The sequence below is a fragment of the Podarcis liolepis genome (genome assembly GCF_965112155.1).
Source record: "Podarcis liolepis genome assembly, chromosome: 3".
Classification (NCBI taxonomy): domain Eukaryota; kingdom Metazoa; phylum Chordata; class Lepidosauria; order Squamata; family Lacertidae; genus Podarcis; species Podarcis liolepis.
Window position 1 is genome coordinate 12141608 of NC_139557.1, and position 16280 is coordinate 12157887.

Genomic DNA, 16280 nt, shown 5'->3' on the forward strand with positions numbered 1-16280 from the left:
CCAGTAAAATTCCAGTCTATTCCTCCTACAGGACACCACACTCTGTCCTTCACAATACGCTCATAATGGAAGTTCTTTTCCAGAACCAACTCTTTTTCCCTTTCACTCTTTACACCTCAACCTGACTCCTAACCTGTCTCCTTACCTATCTCCCAGCCTCTCCAACCTCAATTCCAACCCCACCTCCTCAACCTCTCTTCAAATCCTCTCCTTTTAAACTCTCCCTCCTGCAACCACGGCCAATCAGAGGCTGCCTTTCTTTAACCATTTGCTGGCAGGAGAAAAAAAAGAAAAAGAAACACCTGTTAAACCAACCTGTCCAGCAAAACCAACTTTTTCATTACAGGAGGCTGTCAACCTGTTTCGGAGGACAGGTAGGGGTTCACTCTCCTCCATAAAGTAAACAGCCCAGCGCAAAGAAATGTAGCATGTGAGAAAGAATGCCAGAATCCATCACCCTTGCATGCTAGTTTTCATTTTGAAGAGAATCTCTTTTGCATGGAAGAGCATCACTGGTACAGAAAGTTGACCAACCCAGTGAAAACTAGATCTTCTTTCTGATTTTCCTTCTGTTCCTGCAGAATTTCTCTTCTGAAACACCCTTCAGTTTCTTCTATTCTTGACTGCCCTCCTATTGCTTCTGGCAGAGATTCCATTTCTCTACCCACATCGGGCCATTTACCCCAAGTGGTTTATTCAGAATGCAATTGGAACCAATGGAAATATTGTAACTGGCTTGGGAGTGGCTCTACAGAGATTGTGAGATGGATGTTTGGCTAAAGGAGAGACTCTGCAGATCATTAATATGTACTGGCAGACATCAAATAATTCTTGAGGCACGGCTGAGAAAATCCACTCATGACTGGCATATTTAAAATTGAGGGTGGCATCTTTAAAATTGAGGCTACCAATCTAGTAAGTAAGGGCACCATGAGTACTGGAACTTTTGCCCCAGGCAGCAAAACATCTTGGATCAATCCTGCAATAGTCCATGTCACACACAGCTCAATGACAACTGCTGCTTCTTTCACAGTGGGCTGACATCTCATGGAGACTTGGGGATACTTTCTGGAAGGATGCAAAAACAGCCAATGGCTAGGCAGTTCTGTTTTGCATTTTTGCTTTAAATGTCATCTGTCTTTCAAAAGCCTCCATCGCCACGAGTTTTAAGTGATGATAAACACAATACACAATGGAATCCAATGGGAGATACCTTTTTACCCTGAAAAGGCTTAGGTAAAAGATCTCAGCTTGGAGTAACCCTGCATTGTGAAGTACGGCAGCAAGAAATATACATTGTGCAAGCAGCCTTCCCCATCCTGGTGGAGTTTACAACTCCAGCTTCCATCACAGTCCCAGTCAGCACAGCCAGGGATGTGGCCAGGGATGATGAGAGCTGTGGTCAAAAATATATGGAGCACACCAGTTCGAGAAGACTGCTTTAAAGTGAAACAGCAACAATAAAAATAATGACAGGTCCCTGACTCAATAAGATTGCAATCTAAAATTTGACAAAGGAGGTTGCTGCAGACGGGGGCGGGGGAGGAGTTGTTGGCATCCATCAATCTTGAGAGACAATGGAGTGTGCCTCCAGGGCTAAAGTCAAACCACTGGAGAATCACAGCGCCTGCTGTGGCTGCAGAGACCAATAACTTGTAACTGCTGCCTCCTGTGTTGTTTTGCTGTGTCAGCACTGAAGTGACTTCTTGGGGCGTAACCCGGGCAGTGTGTATGGAGGTCTCAGGCTGCCCAGACGACAATCTGCCCCTCTTGGCCTCACTTATGTGGTTCAAAGGAAAACAGAGCAATACATTTGGTACCAGCTTGGCTGCAGCAGTTACAGGAAGGAGGCGTACCAGAAGAGAGGGAGGGAGGGAGGGAGGGAGGGGAAATGCGAAGGATATACCTAAGCCTAATATCATTAGAAGACAGGGACTAAGGAGTTGTATTGAAGGCTTCATCAAGGAGGAGGGATTGGAAGGAAAGCAGCGGGGTAGTATCACATAGGTGTTCCAAGATAGAATTCCAGGCATAAGAGACATCAAGAGAGAAAGGGTGGAGTCATTTAAGCCACAGATCTTTCCAGTTGTTACTAGAAGGTTCACTGCACAATTAACCATGCTCTGCACAAAACAAATTTTAACTGATTGTCCAACACATTATCGCATTACTAAGGTACCCTTTCACCTCAAAGCAACAGGCAAGCTCACACACATAGGTAAGGCATGTCATCCCCAGGCCAAGAAAGGCCTCTTTTCTTTTCTTTTCTTTTCTTTTCTTTTCTTTTCTTTTCTTTTCTTTTCTTTTCTTTTCTTTTCTTTTCTTTTCTTTTTTACAAACAGCTTGCAATGAAAGCTGCTTGCCACTGACTGGTGGAGCACAACAGCAAGGAAAGCATTTATGCAGTTTAACAAAAGCAAGACCCCACTGAGCAAATAACTGTATGTGCACCTTAGCGAAACATACTTTTTGATACAGGAACACTTCTCTCAAAAAAGAAAGAGAAAAAGAGAGAGAAGGAAAGGGAGGGTGCTGCTTTTTAAAATAATGTTCTATCCATTGTTAATGTTCTCATGCTGTTCATCATAAAGCCAATAATCAGGGAGCACTAATTTGATATTTATGTGCATGTCACGAATTGCTACCATAGGTTTTCAATTACAATTCTAGCCTTTTGGAAAGTTTCTGACACTGAAATGGGCCCTTAGGAAGAAACTTTAAAATGCTTTAGAAAAAGCAGTTCCATAGTCACATGATACATCCAAGCACACAATTACCTGAACACAGCAGCTGCCTATTTAAAAAGCAAAACAAAACTGAGAAAGGCCAAGGATGGCAACTTGCTTCCATAAAGAATAGCTGGTGAGATGCGTGAAAAATCCTCAAGTGCCACCAAGCATAGCTTTGAATTTGGATTGCATACTTGTGTGATCATTAATGAAAAGTTGAAAATGAAAAACAGCCATTATCTAGAAGGTACATTCGGTTCAACAATGCAGCTTTTTCATCCAATTTACAGACGCAGAAAATAGCAAAACTTAATTTAGGCATCTCTTGCAAACATGATGAGTTACTTACGCTATCTATTAAATGTTTATTAAAAAGGAGCACTTCATAATTAACATTACAGTTCCGATTCAGCTATCGAGGGTATAGCCACTCAAAACTAAAGTGAAATTATGTACTTGCTTCACAACACAGTCACTTCGGCAATGACATACCAAAAGTTCCACATAATAGACTTTCTGTCAATGTACAAGATGAAGTTCAAATTGCATGCTTGCCTCTCCCAGAGAGCCCTTAATTAAGCACCTTGAGGCTATCATTATAAGTAAGGCTATGCTGCAGTTATGCAAAGACACATATATGGTTGGAGAGACAACTTTTAGGAACAAAATGTGACCCATGGGGAATTTTTACAAAGCACTATCTGGTAAAGCAGCAGTGGAGATTCTTTGGCCTCCCCATGTGACCTACCTTAGGCGATCTAGCATGTTTCCCGCATCGGGCATCTTTGACAAGGCTGATATCCAGCAGCTCCGATTCCTGCACCTGATGAGACAAGAAGGGGAGAGGGGAGATGTGTTTTGCTGCATTAGGTCATTCCATCATTTACACTGCAGTTTTGCATATGAAGGTCTTTACAAGCATTCCGACTCTAAATTAAGATAAAGGCAGTTAGAGATCATACTAGACAAGAATTTCAAAAAGCATGGGGAAAATGCAGAAAATACTTCACAAAACTGTGCCCTAAAATTCATACCTGGACTTGTTTCGATTAATGTCTGCAGGAGACTTTGTGGATATTTAAGTTATAATTAGAAAAATCTTAATAATTATTCATAAAGGAAACAGCTTATAAGAAGTAAATAAGGATGTCAGAAACAGGATAAAGGAAGTCTTTTATTTGGTTGTTTGTATTGTTGTATATTATGCTTGTTGTTTGTTATGTTTGTGTCTGAGGGGGTAGATTTCTGTGTTGGGGGAGGGGGGTTTGTGTTATGTTGTAAATAAAATTCCCCCCCAAAAATTATTATAAATTAATTAATTAATTAATTAAGATAAAGGAAGAAAGGAAGCTGTCTTATACCACTGGCCCATCATTGTGAGTCTTCCCCAAATCATGGTAAGATTATGCCTTTTAGAGACCAGGAGACCTACTTGAGCTGCAGACTTGGAAGCTAGTGGCATCGAGGAAAAGCCCAGGTTCACTTTTCCATCCTGACTGCCATGATTTGCGGTGACGCAGGGGGAGCAGATCTTCCTCCCATTCAGCCAAGTACACTATGGTGCAGTCACAAGGGGGCAGGGCTTCCTCCGCCAGGGAACCAATCAAAGCCAGCTCTCTGGCTCCCCTGGGTGGAGCCTAGGGGTGGACTTGACTGAAGACTTTTCTGGTCAAGTCCACACCGGGAGTATAACAAGGAGGCCCACACCGGCTTCCGCCCTTCACCCAGTTTTCTCCTTCAAGGCTTATCCACCTACCCACTCCTTAAGTAAATGGTTTAGTGAAGAGGGATCTCCTTTAGAAGAAAATTCCACCAGCAGCATTGTTATGGACATGGGTCGGCCCCTGTTTCTCATGACCATGGAGGAATTTTACCCACAGACGGATTGGCCATGGTTCTGCGGGGTTTCCTCCCATCTCCATTTCTCCTATGTCACAACTTTGCAATGGCGGCAAATGCATTGAGCTGGGTCCTTAGATGGGAGGGGAGAGGCATCTGGCTGCATGCCAGTGGGGAAACCCTTTATGGTATAGCTTATGGCCTCGGTCCTGTATACCTGAAGGACCACATAACACCGGTCCTGAGAGATCTGCATTGGCTCCCAGTACATTTCTGAGCACAATTCAAAGTGTTGGTGCTGACCTTTAAAGCCCTAAACGGCCTCGGTCCTGTATATCTGAAGGAGCATCTCTACCCCCTCATCTTTCAGCCCGGACACTGAGGTCCAGTGCCAAGGGTCTTCTGGCGGTTCCCTCACTGAGAGAAGTGAGGTTACAGGGAGCCAGGCAGAGGGCCGTAGTGGCACCCGCCCTGTGGAATGCCCTCCCATCAGATGTCAAGGCAATAAGCAATTATCTTACTTTTAAAAGACATCTGAAGGCAGCCCTGTTTAGGGATGTTTTTAATGTTTAATGCTGTATTGTGTTTTTAATATTCGGTTGGAAGCCGCCCGGAGTGGCTGGAGAAACCCAGCCAGATGGGCAGGGCATGTATAAATAAATAAATGAACAAACAAATATCATCATCTTCATCATTAAGGTGTGACATGCTCCATCCAGAAGCCCAGCACCAATGTGTCCTTCTCAACTACTTAGCGCATTACTTCATGAGCCATAGGCAAGCAAGTTTTATGAGACTTGGCAGCATCTACTGTGTTTCTCCTGTGGATACGATTTGTATTTAGAGCAAATAAGCTGCACTAATTGTCTGTATTACCATAAAAGTTGCTCAGTTCCATAAACACTGCCAACACTGGATTATTACAGCATACCACAAGATGTTAGATTTAAATCCATCTCTGATCCCTGGAAAGCTACTGTATTAATGAGAAATCCATGTAGCTGCATAGGACCCCACAAACGAGCATACTTTCCCCCTTATGAACACTGTTAACGATTTTGGGGCTGGGGGTGGGAAGGAAACTGATATGCCATGTTTGGAGGTAGTTTTTAAAACTAATTTGATATACAGATAATTTACATTTTCAATAGGGCTGTAGCAAGCACTCAGTAAGGAAAAAGCTGCAGGGTAGCAGCAAGGGCACTCTTTCTACCAGGCTGCCCACACCAGGCAATGGAAACAGTAACCATAGCAATAGAGGATTTATATATTATATGGGGAAAGGGGACAGAAAGCAAGCAAGGTTCAGCAGCTCCAGTTAAACAGGACTTCAGGCAGTCAAAACTAGCCACCATCAGGAAAAGTAGACGGTGCTACAGAGAGGGATCAATGATCTGTCTCAATATAATACAGCTTCATGGGTACAGACTGATTCCTCCCCCCTGAAACTCATTAAGCATCATTAGATCATTAGACTGCTCTACAAAAAAATTCCTCCTACATAGTTCCGCAATGTGACACTCATCTTTTGGAGAAGAGCGACCTTCCATATCAGTCACCAATTTCCAAAATATCGTCTTATCACGAGTCTCCAAAGCTTGTGTCAATTCCAACCGATATTCTTTAATAAAGGTCTCCTTCTTATGTCTCATCAGCTATTTATGAGTATTGAGTTTCAGAATGGGGGCAGGAACTTTCCTTAGATTAGCTCCCCAAACAAAATTAAACCACTTCCTGAGTTTTTCTTCTACATCGAACACAATCATTATCAAACCATGCCCAATAAATAACATGCCTTTGCCCACAACCTGCACACCTGTAGAATCTCTGCTGCAGTGTGATATGCTTGAATGCCAAGAGGACCACACATGAATCTAGAAACAGCTTGCCAGGTGTGGCAGAGGTGCTACACTGGCTTCCTGGCAAGTGGGTTGCTGCCGATGACCAGGAGGTGAGAGAGGCAGAGGGGAGTTTGGCACAGTAGAATGGCACTGGTGGAGTCAAGCCTTGCCCCTCTCTCCCAGTAAGCAACACCAACCCACCTGCTGGGAAGCTACCACAGCAACTTTGCCCCACCTGGTGAGTCAAAATATATGATTTCCCTGTGGAGCCGATGTTTAAAAATCTTTGTATGCATGGCCATTTGATGTTTGTGCATTGCATGATTAAGACTGCACTGAGGGAGACACGGGGCTTTTCTACTGTCTCTGCTGAGAAGCTGCCTTTGGCCCTTCAGCAACCACTGCCCAACAGAAGCCATTCAATCAGACTGATTTGTTTCCATTCCAGCTGATCATTATTTTATGGTCCAATGTAGCTATGTGCATCTTGGGCTGATTTGCTGCCAGGAGACTGGAAATGCGCTGTAGGATCTCACTGAGGCCTTACTTTCTTGCTTTTAATGTTTAATAGACCACTGTATTTTAATATTTTGTTGGAAGCCGGCCAGAGTGGCTGGGGAAACCCAGCCAGATGGGAGGGGTATAAATAATAATAATAATAATAATAATAATTATTATTATTATTATTATTATTATTATTATTATTATTATTATTATTATTAATATTTAAGGTGGTGGGCCTTCATGGTCATAGACTCATAGAATTGGAATAGACCCTCAGGGTCATCCAGTCCAACCCTCTGCAATGCAGGAACCTCGACAAAAGCGTCCATGACAGATGGTCATCCAACCTCTGCTTAAAAACCTCAAATGAAGGAGAGTCCACCACCTCTCTTGGGAGTCCATTCCACTGTTAAACAGCTCTTACGATCAGAAAGTTATTCCTAACGTTTATTTGGAATCTCTTTTCTTGTAACGTGAAGCCATTGCTTCGGGTCCTAGCCTCAAGAACAGGAGAAAACAAGCTTGCTCCATCTTCCATGTGACAGCACCAGGGATATTCTAAGGTGGCTATCATATCTCCTCTCAGTCTCCTCTTCTCCAGGCGAAACATACACAGCTCCGTCAACTGTTCCTCATAAGGCTTGGTTCCAGATCCTTGATCTTCCTGGTTGCCCTCCACTGCACACATTCCTGCTTGTCAATTGTTAAAGGGCTTCCCATCCCTCCCTCCTTTGGTTTCAGAGTCTTTCACTGTGCTGTTATGTAGCTGCTAGTTTACAGGGCCAGAAAGCAATGTTACTCGCCATCAAAACTGGCTGTCGGATGAGAGGCTGTCTCCTTCCTCCTCCAATTTCCAGAAACGTTCTTGCATTCTGAACTGAATTGCAGCTCTTGACATATTTCGGTCTCTCAATCTTTATATACATAGGGAGATGGGAACGTACTAAGTATCTCGCAGTTCAGAAAACAATGATCTCTTTATACCATATATGGAGGACCAGTGCCCTTCTTCCAAATGTTGACTGAACTACAACTCCCATCAGCACCTGCAAGCATACCCAAGGGTGATGAGAGTTATAGTTCAGCAATATGTGGAAGGCCAAACAATCCCCAACCTTTGATTATGATTTATTCAAACTCATATTCACTTGAAACAGTTTATCACATAACAAACCTATCAAAATCACTCTTCCAACTCATACTAAATCATTTCTTCCAACTCATACTAAAGCCACAGATTGCCTTGTCTTCCAGTACAGCTTTTTGCTGACATGGGATTTGAGACGTCAATGATGGGCTAAAAATAAAACTGCAATTGACAGCTATCCAGGCTCTGATCACATCCAGGTAGCACCAGCATGATATATAATTTTAAAATATAACAACAACCAACCAAGCCAATAAAATAGCTGAGGTGTAGAAATACTTCATTCTAAAACTGAAAGTTTGTTGCCCACACATCTGTACAAATCTCTACCTCTTCTTTATCTCCTCTACCTACTTTCCCTATTTCTTTCTTCTTTTTCTTTGTACTTACCCCTTCTTTATTCCTTTATTACTGTTAGGGAATTTTTGTTGAAATAAGGTGTCGTTTTACTGTCTACCTTGTATACATTTGTGGTAGTGTGGGGAATTAATGTATTTTCCCGTCTATAAGACGCCCCCATGTATAAGACGATCCCTATTCTGGGGAACTCGGGTTTAAGAAAATGGGGGGAGATAACCCCCGTGTATAAGATGCCCCCAAATTTTGGACATTGTTTTTTTTTGGGGGGGGGGAACCTAGTCTTATACATGGAAAAATATGGTAACTGGATATTTTTTTGCCCCGATACAAAATGTTTGTGAAATCTGTGACTGTTTATGACCATATGTTACCATATGTGGCTTTATAAACCTACACCAGTCCTGGCTACACAACACCGCAGAGAAAAACAGCAAAATAGATGGTGATTGCAAGGACACCAGGGGGTTCCTTTTCTTATAAATGGCAGCAAAGATGAGGCATTCTATTAATGCTGAAAGAGGTAAAGCTGATCCTATATCACTCTTCCCCCGCCCCAAGAAGAAAAAAGGTCCAAATATTTGTACTGCGACACACGCTCTGTTATATAAAGGAAAAGGTGATGAAACACTGAATTCCAAATGCTGGTTTAAAAATAAAGGCTCCCACTGTACATTGCAGAGTTGGGGGGAAAGCAAGAGAGGAAGCGTCACTGATGCCTTCACAGCTTCAGTTGGCCGGAAGATACATTGCCCTTTATTGCCTGCATTGTTAGCAGAAACACACAACAAGCTTGCACCCATTCCAGGTCCATAACCCAGATGTGGCTACATCTAAGATGAATCTTAGAGGAGGACTCTTGGAGAAGCCTCAGTAGCAAAGTACATACTCTGTGTACTGATGGACCCAGGTTTTGTCCCATCACCAGTTACAAGGACCTTAGGCAGCAGGGATGAGAAAGACTTTTGCCTAGAAAGCCACTGTCAGTCAGAGCAGACGATACTGGACCAGAGGACCAGTGGGTCTAGCTCAATATAAGGTAGCATCAAATGACCAAGAGGCTTATCTCATTGCTGGCCCATTTTCATGAAGGGTAAGCAACGTTAGAGCCAACCTTCCATGGACACTGCTCTCTCACTAGGGACAAAAAGCCCTATTCACTCTATTCTTTTGATCTAACGGAACAGTGACGCAGGTGGCGCTGTGGGTTAAACCACAGAGCCTAGGACTTGCCAATCAGAAGGTCAGCTGTTTGAATCCCCGTGATGGGGTGAGCTCCCGTTGCTCAGTCCCTGCTCCTGCCAACCTAGCAGTTCGAAAGCACGTCAAAGTGCAAGTAGATAAATAGGTACCGCTCTAGCGGGAAGGTAAACGGCGTTTCCATGCGCTGCTCTGGTTCGCCAGAAGCGGCTTAGTCATGCTGGCCACATGACCTAGAAGCTGTACGCTGGCTCCATCGGCCAATAAAGTGAGATGAGCGCCGCAATCCCAGAGTCGGCCACAACTGGACCTAATGGTCAGGGGTCCCTTTACCTTTACCTTTAACGGAACAGTGTTCCATATCATCTTCTCAGAATAATACTCTTTAAACTTTTAATCAACGACTCAAGGAGCTCTTAACAAAACAGAAAAGCAATCCAATAAAAATAATTAAAGTTGTTGTTAATTCCAATCCAGTGCGTTAAGATCAGTGGGATGCACTTCGTTCCAATGTGTGCTCCCATTCACGAATAGCATGACTTGCCAATACAGCGTAAGATGCATCACTTTTGTGGAGCTGCTGTTTTTGTGGAGAGAAGAAAAGGCAAAGCACAGGTATCCAAGGCACTCTGTAGACTCCCTGTTGGTAACCAGTAGAATGGGTAGGCAAATCAGAAACACATTGGAAATAAAGGGCCAAGTCCTCCATCATGCAGACCTATGACCTTAAGCCAGGAGTGAGAAACCTATGGTCCTCCAGGATGACCTCAAGCCATGCTGGGAGTGCAACACCACTTGAGAGGCTGCTGCTTCCTCACCTCTGGTATAAATGCAGCAAACGGGATCCTCATTACTTTCTTCAAATAAACCTTTAGTCACAAGGTTCAGTTAGATATTTATCTTTCCCATACAAGAGCATTGTACAGTGCAGCCCCTATCAAATCCTGACAGTGCAGCAGTCCCTATCAAATCCTGACTTTTCTTTCTGACAGACCACCTACACAGCATTTCTGTGTGCTGGTTGTGTAATATCACAAAAGCCACCATGGTCTTCCTTCTACTATTTACTTGCCGAGAAGAGGGATCTGCTACACAGAGATGCTGAAAAGCTTAAGGAACACCTTGCTGGATGATGCCAAAGGTCCAGTTCATCTAGCATCCTGTTCTCAAAGTGGTCAACCTATGGGAAGCCCCCAAGGAGGACATGAGCAGAATACCACTTTCCCCACTTGTGATTCCCAGCAGCTGGTTTTCAGAAGTACCCTGCCTTCAACAGTGTAGGGAGAACATAGCAACCTTGTCTATTAACCACTGATAACATTATCCTCTATGAATTTGTCTAATTCTCTTTTAAAGCCATATAAGTAGGTGGCCATTACTTTGTGGGATTTAATTCCATAGAAGGGAAGAAGCAATGGCTTATAGATTAAACGGACCTTTCCCCTCATGAAGAGCAGAAGCATTGATTTTCTACATGTGCTGCCTGTTTGTAATACCAGTTCCTAGCCATTTCCACTCTGCAATTTAGTCTGGGCTCAGTAGGACAATTCAGACTGTGTCACATCCCAAGTTTATGGGGGACAGGCCACTATGAGTCCTCTACTTATCTGTGCTTCATCTATCAAAATGAAAGCCCTAATGCTCACCTCTGTGTCTACATATTGGAACTAAGCAATATCGTTATTGCCTTGTTTATGATGAACAGGGGGACAGAGAACTCATCCTCCAGTGGTACAACTCATATTCTCTGAAACGTAATAGCTGAAACAAGTGTATTATGCAATGCAAGTATCCCAGGACCACATCACTCTAGCCTGCTGACCTAAGCAGCCCTAACATCTCTGATTAAAACTGCTACTTGGAAAAAAAATGCACCCCCATTGCAATATTTGTGACAGTATATCCGAGGAAGATAACATAGGATGTATTTGAATGTAAAAAAGGGTGGTATGACTTGAAAAAAGACAATGCACATTTTTTGTGAACCAAGCAATTTTTAAAAAAAGAAAATGACACACATCTTGAGTTTCACTTGAATGCCTCATTTCCAGCATGTTGGCTTTACACATACATATGCTCTGGGAACTTTTGATAACTAATTCTCTTGTCTCTGCTGACACAGGCATTAATTGCATTCATTCAGGTGCTATTTCGTTGCATGGTTTATTATGCAGAATTCATCACACTGTCTTGAGGTTTAGCTACCATGTTCTTCCTTTTAACTGACATCCATACCTGTGGGCAATTGATTCAAGAATGATTTAGGCATATGACTTTACTTTTCAGTAAACTGTGGGCAATTGATTCAAGAATGATTTAGGCATACGACTTTACTTTTCAGTAAAGAAAAAGGCAGCTATCTGAAGGAGAATTAAGTTGTCACAATGCAAGGCATCTGTTCAGAGAGATTTCACACAAGTCTGTCTTCATTAGGTATCTTAGAGGGAAACTGAGAGAGTGGCATATAGATCACAACGGTCTCTTTGTGCCAAACTCAGCCTCACATTTATCCATTAGAAAGCCATTATGAACATTATTCAGCCAAAAGGAAATACTGTGTATTAGAAGTTGTCATCCACATATTGTTATGTTTGTATTTGTGAGGTTCACAAGCAACGTTTTTTTCAATAATATTTTTTTGAAAAATGCTTTGTTCAGTTACAAGTCTCCCTTCAAAATGCCTGAAGAAAGCCTTGAAATCAATACAACTAGCTGGTTGGGTTTCCGAAGTGAGATGTATGGAGCAGTGATGGTTTTAATAAGGCACCTGTATGCTTTCAAATTGTGAGCAACTGCATTTTAAAGGCACTTATTTACTTACCTATCCTTTTCAATAAAGAACCTAATTTTCAACTTCCAGGGCAGGTGTCTTTTCCATGTCCATATAGCCAGTACTTTTTTTCTTTAAAAAAAATGTTTAGGGGTACTCTCATTTTCCTACTTGTATTGAAATACTGCCCCTCAATGAGGCCAAACGTTGATTCACAAAACGTTTAGGGGTATGCATACCCCTGCGTCCCCCCAGAAAAAAAGCCCACTGTATATAGCCATTACAAAAAATACAGCTGGTGTTAATGGATTGTCCGTTTAGTTGGCTTGATTTGGGGTGCCATCTGACGTCACTTTGTGACGAGGTGTGTGGAGTTCAGCCTACCAGGGGGATGACCTACTGGAAGGTTTTGCTCAGTTCCATTTCATCGCCATTTCCTAATGTCCGGATGTGGTTTAGATAATAGCATTTCTAAAATTGACCAGTAACCGACTTTACTCCTTTTCAACCATTCTGAGGCAGCTCAGATATAATTTTGTGAAGATTAATGCCACACGCTCTTACATTTGCTAGAATTGGCAGAGCGCAGTATCTAAGACGATGCGCTGCCAAGGACCGCTTCCATATTTCACAGCGGCCATCAACTCACTAGTCTCTCAGGCTCAGTCCCTGCAGTAAGAGGATAATAATCATGACAGAACCTCACAAGGTTCTTGTAAAGATAGCTGTGATGACAGATGTGTAGCACTCTGTAAAATTGGAACAACAAGGCCCTACCTCACGACTCTCAAGAAAAATCACGGTGGCACTGCATTTATTAAAGATAGAAGAATGTTAAGGGAGCGGGGGAGAGATTATCAGGGTTCAGAACCTTCCTCAGGGTCACCCATCATGCACAGAGATGTGGAGGGGAACTGCTGTGTGGAAAATGCTCTGTCTGAATTGAGCCCTAAAATAATGAATTTGATTGGCGTATTATGTCAAATGACCAGCAGAGCATTTCTTGTACATCTGGCTGTGAAGTCCCAGGCTTTCACCAGAGGATGTGGTTGGAATTTTGTCCACATCACTATCAAATGAATCCCACAAGAACTAAGAGGAAGCTACCATTATTACCGTCGAGTAAAATGCACACACAGGAGTGGGAGGTACCCCACAACGTTTTGTTGCATGTTCCACTTGAATCCCCTATTAGTATTGGCAACAATTCCAAAAGCAACACACAAAAAACCCTACCTGTGAACAACACTTTCTTGAACCACAGGATGCGGTTTGAGGATTATTATTTGAGAAGTATTATTTTCAAACCCAACAAAGGGAAAGGCATGGACTCATAAGAAGTGAGATGTGACCTTTCTTTGCCACATTTGAGAAATTGATTGTTACAATTGGTGTAAGAACCTGGCTCATGACTTGTAAACACAAAGCTATGCATTATTGCATTGTGTTGACTAAAACTCGTTGAATGGCATCTTGTATGCTTTTAAGATGGAATTTTCACTCTTGCAATTTAATTCTCTCCGAACAGCCAAAAAGCAGCATTGTGCTACGTACGGAGGAGGGAAAGCTGAATGGTAGGCATAGAGTGGAGAGTGGGAATTAAAATGTCTGTAGGCTGAAGATTGGAAGCCTGGAACAAAAGCCAGGATCTGAAATCTGGAAACTATGGCAATCAGAGCTGCTAATAGGGGTCACCTTGTGTTTGATGACTGCATTAAACTGCTGCTTCTTTTTTATCCGACACAAACTGCTAAGTAAGGAGAATACATGATGTGGAAGAGCAGTGTGTTTAAGCCTCCAAGTGGATACAGTTGTTCAGATGAGTGCATATAAAATAGAGAACATGTCTCCATAAATTCAGTTAGCACCACTTCTTGGCAGCTGCCCGGCTAGTTTGATGAGAACATTTTAAAGCTAATCATGAGACATGCATATACCTGAGGAGATTCAGTCTTGAGGGGAGCTGATATGGAGTAATGGAGATACAACAAGGAGACCAAGGTTCAAAACTCCACTCAGCCACATGAAGCTCACGGGTGACCTTGGGACAGCCATAAAAATATAGGAAGAACTGCTGAATCCAGCTAATGGTCCATCTGAGGTGCAGCATCCTCTTCTCACAGTGGCTAACAAGATGCCTGTGGGAAACTTGCAAGCAGGATATATAGAGCAACTTGGTGGTGGTTCTTGTAACCAATGTCCCCACTGTGGAAGGTCATGTGGTTCCAGAACTGGCCTCCACAGTCAATTACGGACTCATTGTTAAAACCGTGTTTATGGAAGACAATCTTACTCGGCTACGAGTGATTGCCAAAGAAGAAGAAAGAATTCCTTTGAAAACAATCAGCATGCGGCCAACAACTTTGGTTGGTAAATTATACAATCAGATTGCCATATCAAGAGGTAAAGCAATAACCATGAACTACAAGGCAGACACCTCAAAGCCTCTGTGTGGCAACAGTGGCGTAGCATTGCTTGCCGTCGCCTGGGGCATGCGCACAGGAGTTAGGCAAGGCACGCGAGCATAGGTGTTGGGTGAGGGGGCATGGAGGGTGAACGGAGCCTACTAGTCCAACCCTCTCCTCCAACGCTGCCAGAGTGAGCCCACTCTCACTGAAGCAAAGTAGGGCTGTGCTGAGCTGCCTGCCCACCCATGCTGGGGCGAGCCCAGCTGGCCAATGCAGCCCTTGGAAGGCGAATCCCCCCGATGTGGTGACACCCACGGAGAGGAACACCTGGGCTGTGCACCCTCAAAAATTGTGCACCGGGGCCACAGCCTCCGGTACCTCTCACATAATGCCCCTGCCATGGGCACACATCTGAGAATCTTTATCACCTATGATCACTTATACCTGTTGTTACAGCCACAGTGAACCTGAGCCACTTTCAGATTCAGGGGAGGCAGAGAAACATCCTGCTAACCCGTGCAGTCAGACACAGCAGGACCATGGCATTGCCAGCATCCCCATCTCAAGACAATGATATAGGCAATGATGCAACACATCAAAAATCAACCCAACAGGGTCCCACTAGAAGTCAGGTTCACTCAAGGGGGAAACCCAGAGTGAAACAGGCACAGAATCCAGCTTTTTCCTTTTCCTTCTACCTTTGGAAGTGTATGATGAGAGCTTAGAAAACTTTCATCACTCTGGGGAGTTGATAAGACATGGTGAAGGGAGCGAAACCAAAGCTAACAATGAAAATCTCTGAGGACAGATCAGATATCACAGAATCATAGATTTCTGGAGTTGGAAGGGACCCTGAGGACCATCTGGTCCAAGCCCCTGAAATGCAGGAATATGCAGCTGTCCTATACGGATCCAACCTGCAACATTGGAGTTAGCAGTACCATGCTCTAACCAGCTGAGCTATCCAGGCTCACCATCAAGGTCATATAACATTAAGCATATCCAGTTAAGCATATTAAGCTGGTCACATCACACTCACAGAAATCACTTAGAAGGTACCTGCACACACACACCCCACAACATTTTCCTAGGAGGGCTAAAGGCTTACTTTAAAGAAGAAGAAAGGAATCTCAAGGTCTCAGGCACCTGCCCTGGGGCACTAGAGAAAGTCTCTGCTGCCAGGCTGGTGACTCATACATTCCAGGACAGTTCAGGAACTGTCACAGTTTGGATTTATTCCCACTTGAGCTATGCACTTTGAAAATACCATTTACCATCAGTTGTAGGCCTCCTCCTTTCCTTTGCCCTGCTACCATCTGCAGATCAAAGGCCACTGGCCTTCAAACTATCCATCAAGGAATTGCATTCATCACTGTAGTCCAGACAGAAATATAACACCGACTATGGATACAACTGACCCTTGGGGGACCAATTTCTTTTTCTCTTCTTGAAATTCCATTTCCTAGTTTGCAGTGAACACTTGCA

The 16280-nt window shown here is 43.3% G+C and overlaps 1 protein-coding gene across 3 annotated transcripts in view; it reads right to left on the minus strand.

Moving 5' to 3' along the window:
• The window catches only part of PLCB1 (phospholipase C beta 1), a 479313-nt gene that overhangs the window by 339040 nt on the left and 123993 nt on the right, over positions 1-16280 (minus strand). For all 3 annotated transcript variants that reach the window (XM_083495891.1, XM_083495892.1, XM_083495893.1), the window contains one exon: positions 3478-3552. In XM_083495891.1, the coding sequence (XP_083352017.1) occupies positions 3478-3552 (75 nt within the window). The remainder of the gene's footprint in view (positions 1-3477; positions 3553-16280) is intronic.